The sequence below is a fragment of the Pelodiscus sinensis genome, chromosome 21 (genome assembly GCF_052426305.1).
Source record: "Pelodiscus sinensis isolate ZL-2025 chromosome 21, ASM5242630v1, whole genome shotgun sequence".
In the NCBI taxonomy this organism is placed as follows: Eukaryota; Metazoa; Chordata; order Testudines; family Trionychidae; genus Pelodiscus; species Pelodiscus sinensis.
This window is the reverse complement of record NC_143072.1, coordinates 24,548,616-24,574,313: the sequence shown is the minus strand read 5'-3', so window position 1 is coordinate 24,574,313 and position 25,698 is coordinate 24,548,616. Positions and strand designations below refer to the sequence as shown.

General features: G+C 37.9%; 2 protein-coding genes across 6 annotated transcripts in view; one reads left to right on the top strand and one right to left on the bottom strand.

Moving 5' to 3' along the window:
• TRPV3 (transient receptor potential cation channel subfamily V member 3) overlaps positions 1 to 5,070 on the top strand; it is a 36,599-nt gene extending 31,529 nt beyond the window's left edge. The window contains exons 17-19 of the mRNA XM_014581349.4: positions 164 to 276; positions 963 to 1,033; positions 4,797 to 5,070. Coding sequence (XP_014436835.4) covers positions 164 to 276; positions 963 to 1,033; positions 4,797 to 4,891 — 279 coding nt within the window. The 3' untranslated portion in view covers positions 4,892 to 5,070. The remainder of the gene's footprint in view (positions 1 to 163; positions 277 to 962; positions 1,034 to 4,796) is intronic.
• The window catches only part of ASPA (aspartoacylase), a 51,686-nt gene extending 26,506 nt beyond the window's left edge, over positions 1 to 25,180 (bottom strand). Inside the window, exons 1-8 of one of the 5 annotated variants that reach the window (XM_089772254.1) lie at positions 25,028 to 25,104; positions 24,600 to 24,682; positions 22,514 to 22,776; positions 20,173 to 20,368; positions 18,754 to 18,847; positions 14,063 to 14,170; positions 13,255 to 13,364; positions 10,204 to 10,954 (exon numbers count right to left, since the gene is read on the bottom strand). In XM_089772254.1, coding sequence (XP_089628380.1) covers positions 10,757 to 10,954; positions 13,255 to 13,364; positions 14,063 to 14,170; positions 18,754 to 18,847; positions 20,173 to 20,368; positions 22,514 to 22,752 — 945 coding nt within the window. In that variant the 5' untranslated portion in view covers positions 22,753 to 22,776; positions 24,600 to 24,682; positions 25,028 to 25,104 and the 3' untranslated portion in view covers positions 10,204 to 10,756. Of the gene's footprint in view, positions 1 to 8,452; positions 9,236 to 10,203; positions 10,955 to 13,254; positions 13,365 to 14,062; positions 14,171 to 18,753; positions 18,848 to 20,172; positions 20,369 to 22,513; positions 22,777 to 24,599; positions 24,683 to 25,027 lie in introns of those variants that run through there. The other 4 variants (XM_089772253.1, XM_089772250.1, XM_089772252.1 and 1 more) reach the window with 4 other exon arrangements.
• Positions 25,181 to 25,698: the final 518 nt, after the last annotated feature.

Sequence of the window (25,698 nt, the reverse complement as noted above, 5' to 3'; positions counted from 1 at the left end):
CTGAAGGGATGTTGTACTGGTTCTTCAGTGCCTTATCTAGACTGCCGCTATTCTACGTACATCAATCCCCGATAGGGAGGTCCTGCCATCCCAGAGAGTTGAAAAGATTAGTTATGAATGTGGTCAAGAACACTGCAATATTGTTACTATTTATTATTACTAGAGAGCCAAGACCATTTTGGAATTTGAAAAAATATTACCAAAATATCTGAAGAAAAAATTCCTATTGGGAGAAATGTGTAAAGTGGCTGAAAATGACACAAGAGTGTGTTTAAGGTAATACTACACGAGAACTATTTGGTGAGTCTTCTGTGAATGTACATTCAGGGTTGTCTGTTCATAACTGCCACTGTAAAATACTTTTCATTTAAATCTATAAAATCATTTTTTCTGCTTCTTGGATTTGGATTTTTGTAAGATAAAACAAAATTTGGCCAACTGTGGTAAACTGGTAACTGTGTAAAAATTCAGCTTGAGATATTCTGCAGTTCACAATTGCTAATAAGAGATAGTAATATATAGTTTTATAAAAACACAATTCAGCTTTTTGTAGGCAAAAAGGGGAATTTCCTCATATTCATATTTGATTTTAATACACAATAAGTATTTGCAGTAAATGTTAATTTGTTGTAATCTCTTATAAATGTTAATTTAAAATTAATATTTACAAATGGATTGTTCTTTAACATAATTAACATACTGCAAAATAGTATCAGAATATTTTGTTCAAAATGTATGTTTGTAATGAATGAAAATATAAAGTAGCTCAATAAGCAACATTCTTAGCTAAATACAATGAATAATACTGCAGAATACATAGATAATTTCCATACTGGTAAATTGTGTATTGATGGTGTATTATGACAATTCAAAAAAAACTAATTAAGAAAAAAAGAGGAAGTGTAGCTCCGAAACTGAAGATAATTCATGCTAATAATACAATTTATATACAATATAAACAGGATTAATGAAGTGAAATGGACTGAATGGAAAACACATGTTTCATTTATTAATGAAGATCCTGGGCCAACAGGTATTGTTCACTTAAACTATCTTATTTGGATTAATATGCTAGATGAATCAATAACGTATTTTTGTTATTAGAACCTGAAAATGTATTTTACGTCTTTAAACTTAAATGTTGCTAAAATGAAAATTCTATTAATACTGAGAGGAAAAATATATACGGTATAAGCAAACAAGACTTTAGTAAATAAGATGTATTGAAAACAGTATTTTGGACAGGTGAAATTCAAAGGAAAATTGCCTGTTCACAACAAAATACAGGATTAAGATCATAAATATGCAGGGGCCAAATTTTCAAAGGTATGTGGGTGCCTAAAAATGCAGATAGGTACCTAGAAGAATTTACAAAAACACCTTAAGTAAGTTAGGTGTCTTACTCCCATTGAAATTTAATTTAGGTGCCTATGAAAATCTTCCTCTGGGCCTCTTGAAAACATTTGATGAACAGGCCAGCTCATGCTTCAGAGGAAAAAGCCCACAATATCTTTAGTTACTTTAAATACATTTTCATAAAAGGTTAGAACATTTTGCAACAGGTAAAGACCAAAAGCAAATGAAGTATACAAGATTAGGTGGGCCTGTAGTCTGTTTCAGTATGGAAATTCCTAGCTGTGTTACTGTTGGCTCAACCTTCTAACCAGTTGGCCCCAGATTCAGTATGTGAGTACATGAAAGTTAGAAATTAGGTCTGTTGATTAATCATAGTTAACTCACATGATTATCTAAGTTACAGTTTTAAAAAATTAATCATTGATCAATGACACTGTTAAAATACTAGAACACCAAATGAAATGTATTAAAAATTTTGGATGCTTTCTTGCATTTTCACATATATTGATTTCTATTGCAACATAGAATACAAAGTGTACAGAGCTCACTTTATAATATTTTATTACAAATATTTGCACTGTAAAAACATAAATAGTATTTTTCAGTTCACCCCTGTAAGTCAGTTAGGCCTCTTAGGGCAATTCTTTTGCCTCTGGGTCAGTGGGCAGCCACTCCGCCCCACTGTAAAGACACTTAAAATAAACCCCCAAGTCAATAGTTCAATAACCCGGCCTTGTTCAGGTCAGGGCAAGAGGCACACTGTTCAGAGCCCGGCCCTGCTTCAGGGTGAGCAACAGGCAGTCAGTTCAGGAGCCCTAGCCCCGGTGCAGGGCGGGCAGCAAAAAAAACCCCATCAGTATAGAAGCCTAGCCCTGGCTCAAGGCAGGCAGCAAGCACATTTATTCTATATACTCAGCCCTGGTTCAGGGTGGAGCAACAACCACATACAGTTAATAGCGAGGCCCGGCCCTGGCTCAGGGCAGGCTGCAAACACAGTTACAATTAGGTCGAAGTGCCCTGGCCCTGGTTCAGGGCAGGCAACAGACAGTTGTTCATAAACCCAAGCCTTGGTTCAGGCAGGGTGACAGATAAACAAACACTGACAGTTTATTAGTTCAGGAGCCCAGGCCTTGTTTCAGGCAACACCAGTGAGTAAGGGGGCCCTAGCCCTGCTTCAGCACAGGGCAAACAGGAGCAGTTTAAAGGCCTTAGCCATGGGTCAGGCAGGGCAGCCAACAAACAATCAGTTTTGTCTCCTGGTTCAGGAAGGGTAAAGGCAGCTCTGCTGCAGTGGTGGATAGGGGCACCTGCCACCCAGTTGGTGGATGGCTGGGGGGGCGCAGGCCCACCCACTCCACTGCACCCCAGGTCCAAGGCCCTAGAAGCAGTAGTGCAGGATCAACAGGGGCTCAAGCCTGATACATGCTGGCTTAAGGTCTTTAGCAGCTCTTGCTATTCCCCTGGGCCACTTCCCTTCTCCCCCTCAGCGGGTACCTAGATGTCCATCAGGTCACTCGGAGAGTTAAGGGTGGTCACATCCAGCTGGGGTCCAGGCCAGTCCTCAGCCACTTGAAGGTCCAGCGGCCCCAACCAGTGCTCTGGTAACAGCTGGAGGAGGTGTTCTGGCTGATCCTCTGGGTACAAGCTGGTGCAGGCATTCTAGCAGGTCTTCCAAGTCAGATACAGTCGAAGGCCTCGGCCTCCCAGGCAGGGAGCACTGAGCAGGCCTCTGGTTCCTCCAGGAGCTGGGCCCAGACTGAGCTCTCAGGCTGGGTTCTTATAGTCCTGGCCACGCCGCCTGGCTTCCAGTCAGGTGACTGGAAGAGGCAATGCTGTGCCCAAAATGGCTTCTGGGGCGGTTCCTCTGCCTCTGGGTCAGTGGGTGGCCACTCTGCCCAACTACAACCCCATACAAATAGTTTAGCACAATCTCTTTATTGTGAAAGTGTAACTTACAAATAAAGATTTTGAGTTACATAATTGCACTCAAAAATTAAAAATTAAAGTGTGCAAAACTTTAGAGCCTACAAGTCCACTCAGTCCCCTTTCTTGTTTAGCCAGTCGCTAAGACAAACAACTTTGATTATAATTGGCAGAAGATAATGTTGCCTGCTTCTTATTTACAATGTCACGATTTGCATGACACTTCCATAGCCAACATTGCAAGGAATTTATGTGCCAGATATGCTAAACATTTGTATGCCCCTTCTTGATCCAGTCACCATTCCAGAGGACATGCTTCCATGCTGATGATGCTTGTTAAAAAATAATGTGTTAATTAAATTTGGGACTGAATTCCTTGGAAGGGAATTGTATGCTTCCTGTTCTGTTTTACCTGCATTCTGACATATATTTCATGTTATAGCAGTCTCAGATGATGACCTAGCACATGTTCATTTTAAGAAGGTACCAATGTGAGATTTCTAAAAATGAGCACTGAGAGGGACAAAGTGTGAAGCATGCTTACAAAACACCTGTTTTCAGAATAAGAGTAACAGTCCGATATGGAAACTACTGAATCTGTATCACCCAAAAAGAAAATCAAAGCTCTGCTGGTAGCATTTACCTCAGATGATGAAAATGAATATGCACCAGCCCACTCTGCTTTATATGGTTACCAAGCAGAAACCGTTATCAGCCTGGATGCATATCCTTTGGAATGGTGGTCGAAGCATGAAGGGACACACAAATCTTTAGTGCATCTGGCATGTAAATATTTTGCAATGCCAGTTAAAACAGTGTCACGTGAATGCCTGCTTTCTCTTTCAGGTGAGATTGTAAACAAGAAGTTGGCAGCATTATCTCCTGCAAATTGTAACCAAACTTGTTTGCCCGAGTGATTGGAAGAACAAGAAGTAGAAATGAGCAGAGTTTAGGCTCTAAAGTTTTACATTGTTTTATTTTTGAATGCAGTTTTTTTGTATATAGTTCTACATTTGTACGTTTAATTTTCATGATAAAGAGATTGCACTAGAGTACTTGTATTAGATGAACTGAAAAATACTAATTCTTTTGTTTTTCACAGTAATTTGTATTGAAAATAAATATAAAGTGTGGATTGTACACTATAGTCTGTGTTGTAATTGAAATAGAGATATTTAAAACATTAGAGAATATCGAAAAATATTTAGATAAATGGTATCCTATTATGTGTAACAGCAGGATTAGTCATGAGATTAATCATAATTAATTTTGTATTGCTTGAGAGCCCTATTAAAATATTTTTAATTACTAGGTGGGAAAAAAATCTCAATAATGGCCAAAGGGAGAAGCATAAAACAGTTTCATGAAATTATGTTATTAAACTATACTGTAATTATTAACAAATAAAATATTCAATTTTAAAATGTAAAAAGAATATATATAAAATTAGATTATTAAAAAAATTATGTAAATACAATTTCTGCTATAGAAAGTTTTTAAAATATTTTATTTTGTAGGTTACAACAGAATTCAAGATACCTCAAGAAGTAATAGCAAAAATACCCTGAATACATTTGATGAAATGGATTATTTGATAGAAACCACTGTTTAGTTGCACAGTACTCAATATTTATTTGATATTTATTGAAATCCTACCTTTATATATGGAACAGCTGCCAGAAGTCAGAGAACACACTTTGATTATATGACTTCAACCCACATATCAAGAGAGAGAAGCCAAAGGAAAAGAGAGTATTGCATTTAGCTCTGTTGTGAGCCTTTTGAACAAAACCCATGGGCTGTGTCTACATTGGCATGATTTTGTGCAAAAGTACCCACTTTTCTGTAAAAATATGCTGCCTGTCTATACTGGTGGGGAGTTCTTGCGCAAGAACACTGACGTTCTAACGTGTGAAATCAGTGCTTCTTGTGTAAGAACTATGATGCTCCCGCACAGGAATAAGCCCTCTTGCGCAACTATTCTTGCGCAAGAGGCCAGTGTAGACAGGCAACATGAATTTCTTGCGCAAGAAAGCCCGATGGCTAAAATGGCTATCGGAGCTTTCTTGCACAAGAGAGCGTCTACACTGGCACGGATGCTCTTGCACAAAAGCACATCTCTTGCACAACGGCACACGCCAATGTAGACGTATTCTTGCACAAATACTTTAACTCAAGAACTCTTGCATTAAAGAGTATTTGCACAAGATCATGCCAATGTAGATGTAGCCATGGTGTCAACATTTATCTGGTGATGTTTAAATAAAGTTCTTTACTTTCTATTGGTTAAACAAGCAAAACCAAATGTAATATACAATATTTTCTCCTTTTGGAAAAATTATTCAGATCTCTTTGATGTCTGGTACTGTACTTTCTATACTGATCGCTCTAATGCATAAAAATCATTTTATGTACTTACAATAGTTAAGTTTTAAAAATATGAAAAAAGACATTTCAGGTTTGAATTAGAACCACAATGTAAAGTGTATAATTTAGAAAGTTCTGACTATAGTGTTGTTTTCATTTTGACTAAAAGTGTTATCATCATGGATCTCATTCTAAAAAGTGTAATCAACTTTCACTGAACCTGCAGGATCCGCTTTCTGATCTATAATGGCTAGGGTTTTTTTTTTCATTTGTACATATGCATTCCCTTTTACAAGAACAATAGGTCACTAAAATTAATTCATTTAAGAAGGGTTGCTGTTTGGATTTCTTTAAATGACTGGGTCTCTGGCCTTTTGCTAGTACCATTTGAAAATCCACCTCTTGTCATGTTTTACTGCTTTAACAGAATAACTGTTACCTCCATGAGTGGTTTTGTTGTTGTCGTTGTTGTTGTTATTGTTTTAAATTAATGCCTAATACCTGCTACTTTGGGAAGATTAGCAGTAAATTTTTATCTGTGAAGAAATTATTTTTAAAAATCAGTTGAATGCAATGTAATTGTGAATTTTTAAACTCTTTCTCTCTATTGAGAGTATCACATGTTGCAGTTTCTGTAGCACTTTGTATTTAATCAGTCCTCAAGACATGTCATTTTGAATTATGTTTGGTTTTCTATTTTATGTACATGTGCATATATAAAAGAAATGTTTTTGCTTTACGTATGTTCAACATTTGTTATTGTATTCCTGCAGAATGTGCCTTAATCATCATGGATTCTGATCTAATATTTTCATAGTTACAGTCTATTTTAAGGAACCTATTCAAAAAAGTAGTAAGAGATGCATTAGATCCTAATAAATTGCATGAATTATCTTCACAGTGGATCAGCTGGTCTACAAGACTACTGTATTAAGGGAAAAGAACATAAAGAACCTATACAGCAAGGAGCAGGGTGCAGAGCTATTTGGGATGGTAAATGTTGTTAGTAATCAGATTTCTATAGATCCTGTATTGTCTGTCTCTTACTATGAACAGCCCCAGTACAGATGTCAAGTGAAACTGAAACAAACTCCTCAAAGTTGAAATCCTAAACAGCCAAGCTTACTTTTACTGGAGGACATTCCTGTGTGGTATCAATTTGATGACTGAATCATGTTTGATTATCCTAGTAGCACATGTGAGTAAGAGTATGTCTATACTAGTGTTATTTTGAAATAGCTTATTTTGAAATAACACGTCTACACAAAAAATACATTTCGAAATAGCATTTTGCTATTTCAAAATAGCACCTCCACGCTGAGTGGACTCTGAATTGCATTTAAGGCTGCCCAGAACCAATTCCAGCAGGGCTCTAGGTCAAGACTTACTGCATGGAGCTGCTGCCTGAGGCTCGCCAGACCTACCTGATTTTCATGCGAACCTGCTCCTAGGTTCGCATGTGGCCTTTGGTGGCCAGGCAGGCAGCTATCCTGCCATAGACGACAGTGTTCCTCCGTCTAGTGCAGAGATCATGGACGTTGGGGGCATCTCCTCCTAACCTGAAAAAGGTCCATGAGCTCCATCCTGGACCAGAAAGGCACCCACATTCTCCAGGCACTGGCAGGTTCCTGGGAGCTGGCAGACTGCTCCTGGGGAGCGGTGGAGGGCTGGCTTGCTGGCTCATGTTTTGGGACCACTGGGTCAGGGGCTGGCTCTGTGCTGGCAGGCTTGGAGTTGGCACAGGCACTGTGACCAGAGTCTACCCCTTGAAGGGCTCCGGGGAGGGGGGAGGGAGAGAAGTGTTCTTGGTTGAGGCTGGAGTGGCCACCAGGGCACCCTAGGAAGGCTGTAGGCCCCCTATTTTTGAAATAAGTGTCTACACCGCACTTATTTCGAAATAGCTATTTCAAATTTGGTGTTATTTCTCGTAGAATGAGGTTTACCAAATTCAAAATAAGTGCTCCGCTATTTCGAATTAATTTTGAAATAGCGGTTTGGCTGTGTAGACGGTAGGAAAGTTATTTCGAAATAAGGGCTGTTATTTCGAAATAGCTTTGCTGTGTAGACATACCCTAAGAGAGCAGAGTCTTGTGGGAATATTTCTTCAGTGCTAATAGCTTTTTTTCTCTTTTTGAGGGTGGAAGTTATAAACTGTTAGCCAAGAATGTTGCAGTATGGCCATATGTTTGGCTTTTGGTTATTTCACCTATGCCTGTTAGGACATGTCTTAACTACATCCCTCTTTCAAAAGAGGGATGTAAATTAGGCAGATCAAAATTGCAAATTTGAATTTCCCGTGCTTCATTTGCATAATGACAGCTGCGTGTTCGTTCGAAAACAGGTATTTCAAAAGGGATACTGCCGTCTAGACGCAGTTCTTTCAAAATAACCTTTTTCTAAAGAATGCGCGGCTGCCATTATGCAAATGAAGCACGGGAAATTCAAATCCCAGCTTAACTTGCAATTTTTATCTGTCTAATTTACTTCCTTCTTTCGAAAGAGGGATGTAGTCTAGACATAGCCTTAGCTACCTGGGAGAACATTCCTCTTTATATAGAACTGAAAAGGCACAGCACATGCACAGAACCTTACTTTGGTCATCTTGCGTGATTGCTTCTAGTAGTTTTCCAGTCAGGATATACTTATGCCATTGTGGCCAAAGAGCCTAGCTAGAACATGCACTATCAGATGGTTTATATGCAGTAGGATTGCAAGGAATATGGCCACAATGATAATAGCTAGAGGAGGCCAAATTCTGTACTTTTCATATATTATTTATTTAAAATTAAAGAAATAAATCAGATAATTTAATAAACATATATTTCTCCTGCATTTATTATTGTCTTGACATTGCAATGGAAACACAAAGCAAGAATAAATAACATTGGCTGGGAGTGATGGAGAAAGAATATACCACTTGTCAAAGGGAAAGGATGGTGACATTTTGACTATGTCTACACTGCTGTTTTTTTCGGCAGAAGATGTGCAAATCATGCTCTCATTTGCATATCTTCTGCCAATCCTTTTTGCGGAAGAGATTTTGCCGCTAAAAAGCCCCGTGTAGACGGGGCCATTCGTTGGAAAAAACCCTTTTGTGAGATCTTGCTCAAAAGGTTTTTTCCCCCCAACAAATGGCCCCTTCTACATGGGCTTTTTAGCGGCAAAACCTCTTCTGCAAAAAGGATTGGCAGAAGATATGCAAATGAGTGTGTGATTTGCATATCTTCTGCCGAAAAAAACAGCTGTGTAAACATAGCCTTTCTGGTCCATCATTCAAAATAATACCATGAAGTATAACTGTAGATGCATCAGGGTATTTTATAATGGCCTTATCATATAATTAATATTAATTTATGAGGGATAAAATCTAATTACAAATATAATATATTTTAAATTAAAACCTTCTAAGTAATCTGTCTCTTTACTGTATTATAGCTAGTACTCGAAATAGAAAAAAATTACAATATTCACCAATCCTCAGTTTTTTCAATATTCTCCTTCCTTTTTAAATTCAGCAGCTGTAATGTGTGAAAGAGAAAATATAATATCCAGCTATAATTTCTTTTTTCAGTTCAAACAGTGGTTGGACCTGTAAAAATGTAAGAAACTATTTTTGGCTAGCAAGTTATCAAGAATAAAATAAAAATCAAAGGAAAATTTAAATATGAGAATACTGAACAGCAAATTCCTTTTCCTTCTGCAGATTTTATTGTACAATGATATGTGCATCCTATTGATATCCTGTTGTGGTTTTTTTGTTCTTGCTATATTGATTTTTGAGGAAAGGCATTAATATCAGAACCTTTTGGTTTTTTGTAATTAACTGAATCTCCAACTTGTTACTGCACATGGTTTTTTTTCAGTAATACAGCTAGTTACTTCAAATATAAAAAATAATGCATAAGGTTTTTAATGCTTTCTCTGCCCTGACTGGCATCAATATATCATAATAAATATTCAGAGAGTTAATTCGTGTCCCCCATTCTTTCCGTCCCTGTGATACTCAGACCTAGTTCCTAAAAATACAGAATAATTAAATTACATTTTCAGCATCCTGATAAACTCCACATGGAATCTTTTTTTTCATATATCTGATACAGAAGTTATGAATCATCCTCCATCAAAAAATTATGACAATTAGTTCACAATTAGGAAAAGGTTTGTGCAGTGAAAATTCTCTGACCTATATTTTTCAACAGGCTCCAGTGGAAGTTGGTTGATGATAGTTTAATTGACCTTATTAACAAATTACTTTACAACATGTTTCTAATTGTGAAGTTAATTATTTATCCAGATTGGATGTGGCAATTCTATAACATATTAACCTGATCTTGCATTCTTCGTATATATAAAACTCCTTTGAAATAACAGGAGTTCTGGAGTACAAGAATTGCTTGATCGTACACTATGCCATGTAAATGTAATCCAAATTGCAAATGCAGAAAGTTTTATATTTTCCTTGATGCAGAAATTGTATCATATTTTCATCAAAATTCTTACACTTCCCACAAATGTTGACCATTAAGAGAAATATTGTACCAGTAAATATGCCACTAATTCAACAAAATCCATTTTTATTTGTCTTTAGAAATTTTACATTAATTAGAAAATCCTTTAAGTGTATTTTACTCAGAGTAACTTTCTTACTCAAATTTAAAGCATTTCCTAAAACAATGTGTATTTTTTCAGTAATGTAGACTTCAAGGTGCAAAATTCTGAAAAACATTTGGGAAAGACTTAACATTTGTGAAAAAAACTTTAGATAAGATTTTATAACATACTGATCAATAATTTGATATATTGTATAGACACAATTTTGCAGAATACATTCAATAATTAGTTATATAAACTAATAATATTTAATTTTAGTATCTGCAATAAACCATGAACATGGCTAAAAGTAATAATATTTGTAGTTCAAAAGTGCTTCTCATTTTCAAAGTCCTTAGCAAAATTAATTAATACGGAATTTTAAATTAAGGGTTAATTTCTGCATTGACTTATGTTCAATAAATCCCCACTGACTTCACCTAAATTACATGGAGCAGAAATCAGAAATTAATTTGGTCCTATATATAAAGTTTCACAATCTTTTACAAATGTCCTAGTTTTAAGGCAAAAGGGATCTAATACATTTTGCAGTAAGCTTTACTTTGACTGTTTTTACAAAAGCTTGTTTCTTTTCATAATATGCAGCCTCATTCACAAAAGTTGGGTATACTGTAGAATCCCCTTCATATGTAATAGTCTCACCATCCATAGTTAAAAATATAGGATCCCCATTATTCAGTGGCTGCCAATCTTGATCCTTATAGGAAATCAGATTATAGATTATGTTAGAAAATAGATATTTTCACTTTCATATGTTTTGAAAACTTTCATATAAGATTGTTAAGTTAATTATGTATAATTATACCACTTTGTATGGTTTATGGCACAAACTTTCAAGGCATCATTGATTTGGTATGCGTGACTTTAAACATCCTGTGCCTGATTTTAGGAGTGCTAAACTTTTCTAGTTGAAATAAATAGGAACTATGAGTGTCCAGCAACTCTGAAAATCAGGAACAAGTTTTCTCAAAGGTTTGGCTCCCAAAATTGGAAGTACCTGTTGAGAATTAAAGTATACCATACCTTATTTACCTTGAGTTTTTGTTCAAAATTGAGTTTAGAACTTTCCAAATCAATTCCTGAAATACTGTAAACCATTAGTTATAAAACTTGTACGAGTGATCCTAAATCATTCAATCTCTCCATTTGTGGATTTGACATAATAATAATTATAAATATCTTATTCAATGTTATTCTACATACTATGCTATAAAGCAAACATCAAAGAAATACCTATAAAATGTTGCAAATAAATGCTCTGTACTTAAAATGGGGACAATTTTGACTGGGAAGGCAGCCGTGTTTTATAGCCATAAAGGGGAGAGGCAAATGAGGTCAGAGACCACTGCAAAAGGTGAATGATGGTAAGCTTTGCCTCACTGACTCACCCCCCAGAAATGTGATATCTGAAAGTCATAAAGGTGCAAGCTCTGTGTATGAGATTGGAAGGCATTTTTTCCGCACCACTCGATTGACTTTAGTGGAGTGAGGTTTTTTTCGCCTTCCTTACAGCAGGTGTCAGAAAGGACCTTTAATAGTAAAATGAAAAGGGGCAGGCTGCATATCACAACTTATTCTATAAGTGTGGGATGGATGCTCAGTACAGGTGCTCCATAGGGAAGACATACAATGACCAGATAAATGGCCTGGTAAAGGACTTGAAAGGAGGTGGTGGATAAAGGAACAGAACAAAGGCTGGGGGCTGGAGACAGCCACATAGCTTCCTATTAAGCCCCACACAGGGGCTCAAGGCTGCAGGGGGAGAGATATCTCTCCCAAAGCCCTGAAGCTGCCATGGCCAGGGCAGAGGCACCTCTCCCCACAAGCACTAGCAAAGAACTGCTGCAGTGAGGGGAGAAAAGCTCTTCAATGGGCCCCAGAATGGTGCTGATCTGGCAGAGGAAGGAACCCATCCCACATCCCCAGCATGAACGCTGTGGTCAGAGAGGATGCACCCCTCCCCTGGTCTCAGCATGGAGCCCTTGTGGCAGGGCAGATGGCCCGCTCCTCTCCAGCCCCACCATGGAGATGCTGAAGATGAGATAGCTGTGTACGAGCCATTGGAGAAACAGCCAGCACAGCAGGAGGGTTTACAGGACTCTCAGTGCTAAGCACCTGTTCAGCACACCCATTGGCCAGTACCCCAGACAGGCAAGCACCAGGTAGCCTGCTTTAGCACCGCTGACCAGGAACCACCAAGGTAAGCCCGAGCCACAACCTCCTGCCCCACACTGAGCCCTCCCAAACATAGTCACTTACCACACCCCAAAGCCCATAACCCCAGTCCAGAGCCCATACCCCCTTCGTGCATCTGAAGTCCCAGCCCAGAGTCTGCACCTCCTCCTGCACCTAAATCCCCAGGCCTAAGCCTCTCCCCATACCTAGAGCCCCCTCTTGTACCCTAAACCCCTTATTTCAGAGCCCAAACCCCCAGCCAGAGCCCTCACCCCCTCCTGCATCCAAACTAGCTGAGCCTGGAACCAAACTAGCTCAGTCTCATTTAGAGCCAAACTCCCACTGAAAGCCCTTACCCCAATCCTTAGGCTCTACCTCCACCACACACTGTCCATATGCAGAATGACTTTTGTTATGTGATACATCATGTCCATATTGGTGCACATAATGAAAGTAATTCAGCATAGAGATATAACAATATAATGGGAACACTACTGGGTACTCCTACTATGGTACAGCAAGGAGCCAAACCCCACTCTCTCCTGTTTTCACAACCCACTTTAATCCATCTGCAAGGGGGGTGGATAATAAGGTACAAGCCATCATCTGGCTGAGGAGACCTGAATGGAAAATGAAGAGGTGTTGGTGCAAGCCCCAGGCAATGGTTTCAATAAACATGATTTTGCCTGCACTATATACTTTATCTGCTAGGAAATCTCAGACATCTATAATAAAGTTGTGGCCTGATTAAAATCCATATCAAGTGTTTCCTGTCCTTCTTTTGGTATACCCAGGCAACGAAGAAGAATGATAGACTTTTACCTGCAGGCAAGGATGAATAACAGCAGTAATTTCACCATTTTTATTCCTGGGATAATCTACTTTCTCAATTATTTTGTAAACTTCAATTGTACATGGTGGAAATTCCTTTCCTAAAAAGAATAAATATATTAGAGAATGATTTAAATATCCCCCGCGGCATTTGCATTTACATTCCTTTCAAGTAGGAATAAAAGATCCTCCGGAAAAGGGCTTATTTTCCAGAGAATCACGTCTAGACTGGCGCTTTTCTCCATCTTATCCCCAAGCCAGAAAAAAGCAGCAGCCATGTAAATGCAAATGCCGTGGGGGATATTTAAATCCCCCGCGGATTTGCAATTGCGATGTGTCTCATTAGCATCCCTTTTCCGGAAAGGGATGCCAATGTAGACACAGCCTTAGTGTATACTTATTGTACAGTAAGTTGTGAACACAGTTGTGAACTACTTTCTATAAGTGACGTACCTTTTAAAATACATTTTTACTATAGTTCTAGATGCTCAAGATTCAATAAAAAGGGCAGAGGTCATTAGCAACAGAAATTCTTAAGGCTTACGTGCACTTCTCAATTCCAACATTCATATAAATTATTCATGCTGTAATTCAGAATAAGTAAAATAAATTGGAAATAAGATATTAAAGACTGTATGAATGAACTTACTATTAATGCTACAAAAATAATACAAAATATGAGCATCTTTTGTTGCATTGCAAAATGCTATAGCTTCATTTATTTTTTAAAAATCTACTCTTTTGCAATGAGTTAACTAGCAGAGAATAGTAGTGTTCATGCTTGCATAATTTACTATACCTTCATTAAAAATGTGCACAAAATCAAGGCCATGTTTGATAATTTTTCTCATTTTGTCCAGAATATCAGCTCTAACCACTCCTTGGGGCTGAGGCCCAACTTCCACACCTGTGTACAAATGAAGTAGATATTGACAAACATATTATATGTCACATGTTTAAAATGCACACTAAAAATATACATTCCTGTCTGTACTTAACATTTTAGAATGAAGTATTAATGTTTGAGTTAGTCTGTGTGACTCTTTCACTAACATAAGCAGGATTTGAACCTATGTAACTCACCAGTTAATATTATACGAACTGTTTTAAAGAAATCTCAGTAACATACTTTAATTAGAACTGTCATACTAAGCTAGGGTCTGTCTACATAGCATAGTTATTTTGAAATAACAGCCGTTATTTCGAAATAACTTTCCTAGCGTCCACACAACCAAATCGCTAATTCAAAATTAATTTGAAATAGTGGAGCACTTATTTTGAATTTGGTAAACCTCATTCTACGAGGAATAACACCAAATTCGAAATAGCTATTTCGAAATAAGTGCGGTGTAGACACTTATTTCAAAAATAGGGGGCCTATAGCCTTCCCAGGGTGCCCTGGTGGCCACTCCACCCTCAACCAAGAACACTTCTCTCCCTCCCCCCTTCCCCGGACCCTTTAAAGGGGTAGACTCTGGTCACAGTGCCTGTGTCAGCTCCAAGCCTGCCAGCCCAGAGCCAGCAGTCATTGCCCCTGACCCAGTGGCCCCAAAACATGAGCCAGCAAGCCACTGGCAGCCAGCCCTCCACCTCTCCCCAGGAGCAGTCTGCCAGCTCCCAGGACCTGCCAGGGCCCTGAAAACGTGGGTGCCTTCCTGGTCCAGGATGGAGATCATGGACCTTATTCAGGTTTTGGGGGGATGCCCCCAACATCCATGGTCTCCACACTAGACGGAGGAACATGGCAGTCTATGGCAGGATAGCTGCCAGCCTGGCCACCAAAAGCCACACGCGAACCCAGGAGCAGGTTCACATGAAAATCAAGTTGGTCTGGCGAGACCCCCCAACCCCGAGCCCTGAGCTTCCCCCCCCTTCTTACCCTTGCTTCCCCCTTCCAGCTCCCTCCTCTCAGGTTTCTCCGTCCCCTCTCTTCTCCTCTCTCCCGCCTCCTTTCCCCAGTCTCACCAGAGTTTCATTCTCCCCTCCCCCCCCAGTTTTGTTAAGTAAAGAGAGTTTGTGTTTATGAAAATACGTGTATTTTATTTTACGTCAGGAAGAGTGGTTAGAGAGGGGTAAGTGGAAGGATGTGAGGGAGGAATAAGGCACAAGCCCCCAGTGGGGCAGACCAGGGAGGCTTTTAGTGCTTCTCCGGGTGGAAGCTCTCCTGCAGGGCCTCCTGGATACTGACAGCCCTCCGATGGACTTCCCAGATGGCAGCCTGCAGAAAGTGCAGCCAGGCTCGCAGCAACGCTTCCAAGAGAAGCACCAGAGTGCCTAGGGGCTGCTCTGTCTCCATGCTGCAGAGTGTTGTGGTGTCTCGAGTGAGGGCAACCAGAGGACACAGAGACAAAATGCTTTTTTGTCCCTCATTGAGGTAGGCAAGCAAGGGAAACCTGAGAACCGGCTGTCCGGGGGGGGGGGCCTTTAAGCCCAGGCCTCAGATAGCCTCAGGTAGCAGCCACACAAAGTAACTCCTGACCTGATGCCCTGCCAGACCTGGTTCCAGCCGCCTTAAATGCAATTCAGCGTCCACTCAGTGTGGACGTGCTATTTTGAAATAGCAAAATGCTATTTAGAAATGCATTTTGTGTGTAGACGCATTATTTCGAAATAACTTATTTCGAATTAACTATTTCAAAATAAGATATTTCGAAATAACACTATAGTGTAGACATACCCCTAGAGTGAGGATCCAGAACTTATGTACATTCTTCTTAGTCTCTTCTCCTCATCTTTCGTTCTCTTTCAGAGAATTACCAGGTTAATTAACTTTGAAAGCAAAATAATGCAAAATTTCTCTTATGTTATACTGTTTATTGCAGTATAAATTAACAAGTTAGCCATTTCAGTTCAAACATTACTCTTCTTTCCTTTATCCCACCATACCTTTTCCCTTTTCTGGTTTATAACCAATACTGCATCCTAGTTTTATTTATGAAAAATAAATACCTCTTCTGAAGTAAACATCAGTATTGCTGATAATTAAACAACAGAATTTTCTTTGTATCCTAAAATGTTATAAATATCTCCCATAAAATAATATTCCTACAAAAAGTAGACTAATTATTAAAGAGGGGGAGGCACTTTATGAAGCAGGATGGATAATTTATTTACCAAATCAAGCCCATATGATTATGAAGCAGGTGGATGAAGCTCAGTATAGCAATTTAGAATCATAGAAACATAGAATACTAGAACTGGAAGGGACCTCGAGAGGTCATCGAGTCCAGTCCCCTGCCCTCATGGCAGGACCAAATACTGTCTAGACCATCCCTGATAGACATTTATCTAACCTACTCTTAAATATCTCCACAGATGGAGATTCCACAACCTCCCTGGGCAATTTATTCCAGTGTTTGACTACCCTGACAGGAACTTTTTCCTAATGTCCAACCTAAACCTCCCTTGCTGCAGTTTAAGCCCATTGCTTCTTGTCCTATCCTCAGAGGCCAAGATGAACAAGTTTTCTCCCTCCTTCTTAAGATACCTTTTAGGTACCTGAAAACTGCTATCATGTCCCCCCTCAATCTTCTCTTTTCTAAACTGAACAAACCCAATTTTTTCAGCCTTCCTTCATAGGTCATGTTCTCTAGACCTTTAATCATTCTTCTTGCTCTTCTCTGGATCCTCTCCAATTTCTCCACATCCTTCTTGAAATGCGGTGCCTGGAACTGGACACAATACTCCAACTAAGGCCTAACTAGCGCAGAGTAGAGCGGAAGAATGACTTCTCGTGTCTTGCTCACAACACACCTTTAATGCATCCCAGAATCATATTTGCTTTTTTTGCAACAGCATCACACTGCTGACTCATATTTAGCTTGCGGTCCACTATAACCCCTAGATCCCTGTCTGCCGTACACCTTCCTAGACAGTCGCTTCCCATTCTGTATGTGTGAAACTGATTGTTCCTTCCTAAGTGGAGCACTTTGCATTTGTCTTTATTAAACTTCATCCTGTTTACCTCAGATCATTTCTCCAATTTGTCCAGATCATTTTGAATTATGACCCTATCCTCCAGATTAGTTGCAACCCTTCCCAGCTTGGTATCATCTTCAAACTTAATAAGTGTACTTTCTATGCCAATATCTAAATCGTTGATGAAGATATTGAAGAGAGCCAGTCCCAAAACAGACCCCTGCTGAACCCCATTTGTTATACCTTTCCAGCAGGATTGTGAACCATTAATAACTACTCTCTGAGTACAGTTATCCAGCCAGTTATGCACTCACCTTACAGTAGCCCCATCTAAGTTGTATTTGCCTAGTTTATTGATAAGAATATCATGCGAGACTGTATCAAATGCCTTACTAAAGTCTAGGTATACCACATCCACCACTTCTCTCTTATCCACAAGACTCGTTATCCTACCAAAGAAAGCTATCAGATTGGTTTGACATGATTTATTCTTTACAAATGCATGCTGGTTGTTCCCTGTCACCTTGCCACCTTTCAAGTGTTTACAGATGATTTCCTTAATTACTTGCTCCATTATCTTCCCTGGCACAGAAGTTAAACTAACTGGTCTGTAGTTTCCTGGGTTGTTCTTATTTCCCTTTTTCATAAATGGGCACTATATTTGCCCTTTTCCAGTTTTCTGGAATCTCTCATGTCTCCCATCATTTTCCAAAGATGATAGCTAGAGGCTCAGATACCTCCTCTATCAGCTCCTTGAGTATTCTAGGATGCATTTCATCGTGCCTTGGTGACTTGCAGGCATCTAACTTTTCTAGGTGATTTTTAACTTGTTCTTTTTTTTATTTTATCTTCTAAACCTACCCCCTTCCCACTAGCATTCACTATGTTAGGCATTCCTTCAGACTTCTCAGTGAAGACCGAAACAAAGAAGTCATTAAGCATCTCTGCCATTTCCAAGTTTCCTGTTACTGTTTCTCCCTCCTCACTGACCATTGGGCCTACCCTGTCTTTGGTCTTCCTCTTGCTTCTAATGTAATTATAAAAAGTCTTCTTGTTTCCCTTTATTCCCGTAGCTAGTTTGAACTCATTTTGTGCCTTTGCCTTTCTAATCTTTCCCCTACATTCCTGTGCTGTTTGCCTATATTCATCCTTTGTAATTTGTCCTACTTTCCATTTTTTATATGACTCCTTTTTTATTTTTAGATCATGCAAGATCTCGTGGTTAAGCCAAGGCGGTCTTTTGCCATATTTTCTATCTTTCCGACACAGCAGAATAGCTTACTTTTGGGCCCTTAATAATGTCCCTTTGAAAAACTGCCAACTCTCCTCAGTTGTTTTTCCCCTCAGTCTGGATTCCCATGGGACCTTACCTATCAGCTTTCTGAGCTTACCAAAATCTGCCTTCCTGAAATCCATTGTCCCTATTTTGCTGTTTTCCCTTCTACTCTTCCTTAGAATTGTGAGGAATTTGTTTATCTTAAAGAAACACCTTAGAAACAAAAATGTCTGGAGATAAGCATCTATTTTAATAATGTCTGGAGACTGGAAAGTATTCTCAATATTCATATTTACCAACAGGGTGTTTTGCTATAGATCGAGTTGTTGCATATTTCAAGTTAGGATGTTCAATCAGGAAAACAGGACAGCATTCTGGGGCCAAAGCATTCTGTGAAGATTAGTAAAAAAAAAAAGTCTTTGTTATGCAAATACTTTAAAAATGTGCTACAAAAGACTACTGATGCGGAAGTGATTTACACAAAATCTTTAATATGTTGCTTTTATTTCCTGGCCCTAAAATAAGTAGGACATCTTTAGAAAACATACAAAGCTGTATTTGTTGGTCTGCTTTCCCTTAGCTCATGTCAGGCATGCTCCACTGAACTTAGCTGAACAATAATATACATGAACACAGTTCCAGTCTTAATTTACCGAGAATCAAATTGCTTTAGGAGAGATTTCAAATATTTTTCTTCTTGCTAGGGTTAGAGTCTCTTATGAGACACATGCAGTGAGTTAACCCAGTTTTTTTATATGTCTTGGCAGAACGCTTTTCTAGCCATTCCTTTCTAGATTACTGCCTCTCATTTCTATATTTTGATTAGCTATATGATAATCTTTATATACTCTTACTCATAAACTGACCACATCTTTGTGGGGGGACACGTGCGGGGACCAGAACTGGGTATCTGTCAGCAGAGTTATCAAGCCCTTGCTGAACCTGGCCGCCCACCTGACTGGTTTTCTCAGAAGCACTGTGCATCTCAAATGGATGGGACACGTGAAAGATTAAATATCATATGTCAAAGTATATGGAATATCTTATCTTGAAGTATATGAATTAAGGGAGGGAGATTTTCAAAATGTACCATATTAACCTTATTTTTGTCCCATTAAATACAATAGGATGATCACCATTAACTTCTTGAGATAACAGGCCAACATGGGTCACTCATGAAAACCCCACACAAAATACCAACAAAATTAAACATTTTCAACACTCATTAAAACTGTGGCGAATGTATATCAGGGCCTCCTTTGTCATAATCTTATTTCATTCATTTTTCTAGACTGCATTGTAAATAACTCGTGTCTTACAATATTTTGCATGCAGACGCTATTTTTTTCTTGCTTTATAGCATACTAGATTAAAAGTAAATGCAATGATCTTTAAGGTTTTACTAATTTTGTTTTCTTTCTTATTTTTTGCTACTGGCCCCACATTTGTCTTAATAACAGATTAATTTTATTTACTAGTGCTGTCTATATGAAAGGTTGTAATCTGTACTAACCAGTATTAAACTGAATTTCATAATTATTTGTGATAATAAAAATACCATTTTGTAATTAATTTTAATATCTTTACCAAACATTTTAGAAAATTAAACAAAACAGCATACATGTATTTAAATAAAGGCACAAAGCTGATAAACAGTAATATGTTTCAAATACAAATCTGAATTTATTCTCATAGTTTATTAAAATTAATTTTACCTTAATATAATGAAACATCTGGATTGTAAAGTTATTCCTGGAGTTTTCAAGAATAAGAGTGCCACCCATGTTAGAAGTTGTGTTGTGAAGGTCAAAAATAAGGTCATAGGCATCATCACTATCTTTTGGACCAAATACATGATTGATTTCCTGAGCTCTTCTCACTTCATATGGAATATCTTCTGTCGTTTGCCTACTGTTAATATTATCACAAAGAAATTAATTAATTAATTCTATCGCTTTGCTGTAAAAAATGAGAGTACCTTTTCATTTGATTTTTCCATAATTAACTAGAATTGATACATCATATACAACTACCTTATTAAACTGTTTGACCTGTAAGAGGTTGTGATAGAACTCAGCAAGTATTCATGCTAGTAGACAATATGTTTTCTTGCTGTCTCATTCAGTATTTTGCAAGACTTCTCACCTAATCTAAAATTGTGTTTTACATTATTTTTGCTGTACTTCTTTGCATTTACTTTCAGTTCACAAGGGCTGAAACTAAAGTTCTCCCTCTGTACATAAAGGCAGCACAAGATTTATTCCCCGTGTAAAGTCATTGCTAGGGCCCAATCCAACATTTGCTGAACACAGAAGTCTTTCAGTTAGTTCATGTCCTTAAACCTTGGTCCTCATCTATAATGTCTTTCATTGCTTGTTTCCTTTTTGATCTACTTCTTGTCATATTCTGAAGAGATTCTAAAATATTTGATTTAAGTGCTCTTGCTCCATAAAGTAAATGATACTTATGAATTCCATCTGGAATCCTTTTCCTCAATATATTAGTACGTTCCATCTCAATGTCTTTAAAACTAAATCAAACTGTTATTTTTAATATAGTTTATGGTTGTGAGATTTTACAGTTGAATGTACTGAACTTTATTAATTTAATTGTAAAATGGCATCTGATATGATGTCATATAAAATTATAGACTTCCTTTGTGCATTACTGTAATTGAAATGGAGAACTTCGTGGAATAAGGGAATGATCTAAGTACTCTGGGTAAAATCATGTCCTATTGTAGTCATTGAGAACTATACCATTGCCTTCAATGGGGCTGGGATTTCATACTTATTTTTGTAAAGCTATAGGTAATAGTATGTCTCCCACTTTGGGGGTGAGACTAGGGGGAATGATAATAATCTTCTAATGGTACTTTCTAATACTCAAGGGTTGGATTATCTGACGGGTTTTACTGAAAAAATATTAATAAAACTTGTTCAAAAAGTAGTTCAGAAGAAATACTTTAAATTAGATAACCAGAGAGTGCATTTAAGAAACCATTTCAATTTCAAAGCAGGTGAAATAATAAACAGAAAGACAAAGAAGTTATTCTAAATGCTTAAAATATCTATGCATAAACAGTTAAAAAGTTGATGCAGACCTCAGTCTCTTGCAAAGTCATATTTATCTTATAAGTGACACTACCAATAAAACAATTCTCTCTTAGATAAAATGCCAAATGAAAATGAATAGATGCATTGTAAAGACAATTACTTTTACACAATATGTATAATTCAAATAGTCTTTGCTCTTATCCACCTTTCTCATTAGGACCTTTGTGTTGTATAATTATCAAAGATATATCATAGCTAAAAATGCTTGGTTCACCTACCAAAGTCCACTTAAGCAGTTAACATCTCAAACATAGAGCTTACATAAAGTTTCACTTAAAATGTCATTTATCATTGTAAAATAGCTTCTTAAATCTGAATAGTTGCACTTTGTTTTAGATTCTTTCAATCAAGAAATAATCACAGTGTAATCACTTTACTGACAATTTTGGCTGTATAATTTTGCCATACTATTCACATTTCAAACTTGACTATTTTCACATTTCAGTCTACACTTTATGTGACTGAAATTTAAAATACTTTCACAATTTATAGAACATTTGTGTTCATTCTCAGAGACACTTAACATCATGTTTATCAATATTTAAGCTCTGTGTTTTAACAACTGATTATGTGGCTGCTAGTAAAGTGGCATTAGCAAAAGTCTCAAAATTAAATTGCTCACGGTGTTTATTTCAGGACATGTGAGAAATGACACACTCAGAGTAATAGCATTAGTTTAGCTCCACAAGAATACAGCAAATTCTATATTGATTTTAAATATAGTATAACTTCCTGTGGCAACCTGTCTCTTGTTGCACTAGCACTATATAAACAATGAATCAACTAAGTACAATCTCTTTGGTCTTTCTAGGTTAAGGGTCACTGAATCATGTGATTGTGGTGTTTATTCAAAAAAATTACCAAAAAAAATAATAAAAGAAGCTCCTGATAACATTTAAGGTAGAAAACTGAAAATACACAAGCACACAGTTATTCTTACCCAAGATTAGCAGTGTCAAAAACACGGTTCAGGTCACAGTCAATATATCTAGTACATTTCTTCACAGCTCTTGGATTGGTAATAAATGGTCTCACTTCCAGCCCTGTTCTTTGAATCTCAGCTCCATTCTCCTGCCAATGCTTGACCAAAAATACCCCTGATAATTCATTGCCATGAGTCCCTCCAAAGATAGCTACTCTTCGTACAGGAGCCTCATGAATGACAAAACAGGAAGTCATTCTAATAAGCTGCTTTAATGTTTGCTGCAATCAAAACAGAAAATAGCAAAGTAAAACATTTGTTCCTAAGAAAGGACAGAAAATGTTTAATTTTTTAAAATCTGTCTAGACTAGATTTTATCTGAAGCGTATTAACATTTCTCCTAACAAGTTTAAAGAGTTGTCTGTTGCAATACACCGGTGTTGGTAAACTGACACTCCTCCCTTCCAAGACCTGCCCTTTTTTTACCATATTTGGATAATAATATGTATAAATCAGCTAAAGATACAGTCACATAGCTCAATAACTAACTCCTGTACTCAGTCTGTAATGTGTGTAATCAAAAACTATGCTAATGAAAAACAGTATCATTTTTAAATTGTACTTTAAAGTAATGTTCACATTCTACACTGAAAATCCACAGAATGCTAGCACTTCAAATTTGATAGATCAAATTATTATTTTACATGTGTTTTATATCATTTAGGCAGCACAATATGCAATAAAAATGGCTTATAGTGAGCAAAAATACACAACAAAATATGAAGTTATGATTTCACATCTTAGGTACTGTAAGAGACAAAATGCTGAAAGCTCATTACTGACTACCAAAGAAGTCTGTATGCGAGTACAGATGGATTTTTTTTAATATATTTATTGTTCATGTGAGTTTGTAGGTGTGTGTGTATGACAGTTTTATCATAATTAGTGAACAGTGACTACAGGGGACTTAATTAAAAATAAAATTTAATATTCACAACTGAATGTAATATTCTTGATCTCAGTGTTGCAATAGGGTCTGCTAGCATGGACCTCTGTGGAAGTGCCTCTCAATATCTTCAGAGATCAAGAACTTGTTCTTTTCCAAATTCAGAATTTTCCCATGATTCCAATACATATGCCATACCTATTATATACAAAGGATATTCTCAAAAGCAAATTAAACTATGCAGCTGTCACATATGTTCAATGGCATCCTGGCAATATTTCATGAGCAGAATTATATCTGCAATCCCAATCCATTATATGGGGTATTCTAAAGTCTAGGCTAACCTATGTGTAAAAATTTCACTCATCCTTTCCTAAGGGCTTTTATCACATAATAATACTAGAAGACCTACCTCCATTACCCGGGTCCTTCAGCTCAGAGGGCAGATAGTTTGGCGGGGAGGAGAGGGGGTGCAGGATTTAGGGCAGGGCCTTGAAGATGGGGGACAGAGCAGGAAGCTGGGAGTGTGATTGGTGCAGGAATCAGTGGGGGCTGAGAAGGGACTTAGGCCAGGAGGCTGGGGATGTGAGGGGATGCAAAAGTGAGGATTGGAGGGTGAGGAGGGGCTCAGGAAGGGGGCTCCCATCCAGTGGGACTGTCTCTCCGACCCCACCCCCAGCTGGTAGGGAATTTCTCTACTCCCCCAGTGCCTCAGCCATTAGGGTCCTTTTCACTCCCCTTCCCCCCCAGTGCTCCTGGCCGGCAGGGTTTTTTTCTCTCCTTAAGCTTCATTGGTTACCAGGGGCCTTCCCCCACTTACAGCAGGGCTTTCTCCCTCTCCCCCTCCAGCGCTGCAGCCAAAGGTCGGGAGAGAAGGGTTTGGGGCACAGGGGCTATTTACTTGGTCTGGTGGCAGGCAAGATAGTCCCAGCCCCAGATGGCCACTCTCTTGGTGGTGTGGCTCCATTGAATGGTGACTACAGTATAGCTAAGCCTTGCACTTGCTGTCTCCCATGGTCACTCTCAGTATCGCATCCCTCCTCTCAACCTCCTCCCTTTCTATGTTATGAAAAACAGACTCATTTCAGAGACTTGCCATTTTCCTTGCACAACCAACCCTGACCTTGCTTTAAGTTAAGATAAGAGGAAGTTGCATACCAAATTTGGTGGTCCTACTTCTTATCATGTAGGAGGAGTTCTTGAACAAACAGACTCACAAACGGACAGACAAGATGCACACCCTGGAGAATAAAAGTTCCAACAAGAAAAGCCAGCTTTTTTTATAGGCAACAGTAATCTGTACTAATTGTATTTACAACTCTGTAATGACTCACAGTGCACCACAGAGATACAAGTAAATCTACATTTCAAAGGCATAAAATATAATTTTTTGTCAAAATTTACTTTATGTTAGGATTTGTATAAAATTTATATTTCAATCATACAGAAAAATATGTCACTACTATATGAAAAAGGTTTTAGAAGCAAGATTTGATATGTTAAAGGTATAAGATGAGAAAGCCGAACACAGGATTCAGACATCTTAACCAAATCGTCTGGCACTGAATTCACATAATAAAACTTACACTTTAAATTTCAGCCTATTCATGCTGATTTACCGAGTCTTGTAGTGAACTAATCTGGAGAGACTATGTTTATTCAGCCACCCAATGGTATTATTTCTTCACTTTAGTAACTTGTCACATAAAAGAAAATAAGTGTAGTAAATAATTGATTAAATAACCCAGGGTAGTTATATTTTACACCAAAAGACTGTTTTGTACCAACTTTTGACCCCATTGCTTTTGGTCATGGATACAAAGCAAAGTGACTGAACAACTGATTCACATTTTGAATCTCGTTTATAGAATTTAAACACTAAAACCCTTTCGAAAGTAAATTGTAAAATGTAATTACACAATGCTAGTAAATACAGTTTATATTTTATTGTTGAATGTGTGATAATGTTTATAATTCCTTACAAGAAGCTGAGTGAACCACGGTATTTGTTTATACACTTACCTTATTTAACATGCAAGAAGTTTGTCTCCTAAGAAGAACTTTAATAGAAAAGAAACAATGCATTTCCAAACATGAGTTTAGGACTAAAGCCACGGAAGCTTCTTTTATTCCCTTAAAGCAAATTAACTTCCAAAGAATCTTTAACTCCTGGTTTCCCAGTACTAACTCTAGTGGCTTTATGGCAATAAATGAAAAAAGAAACATTCAAAGAGTTTTCATTCTTCTGAGTTAAGAT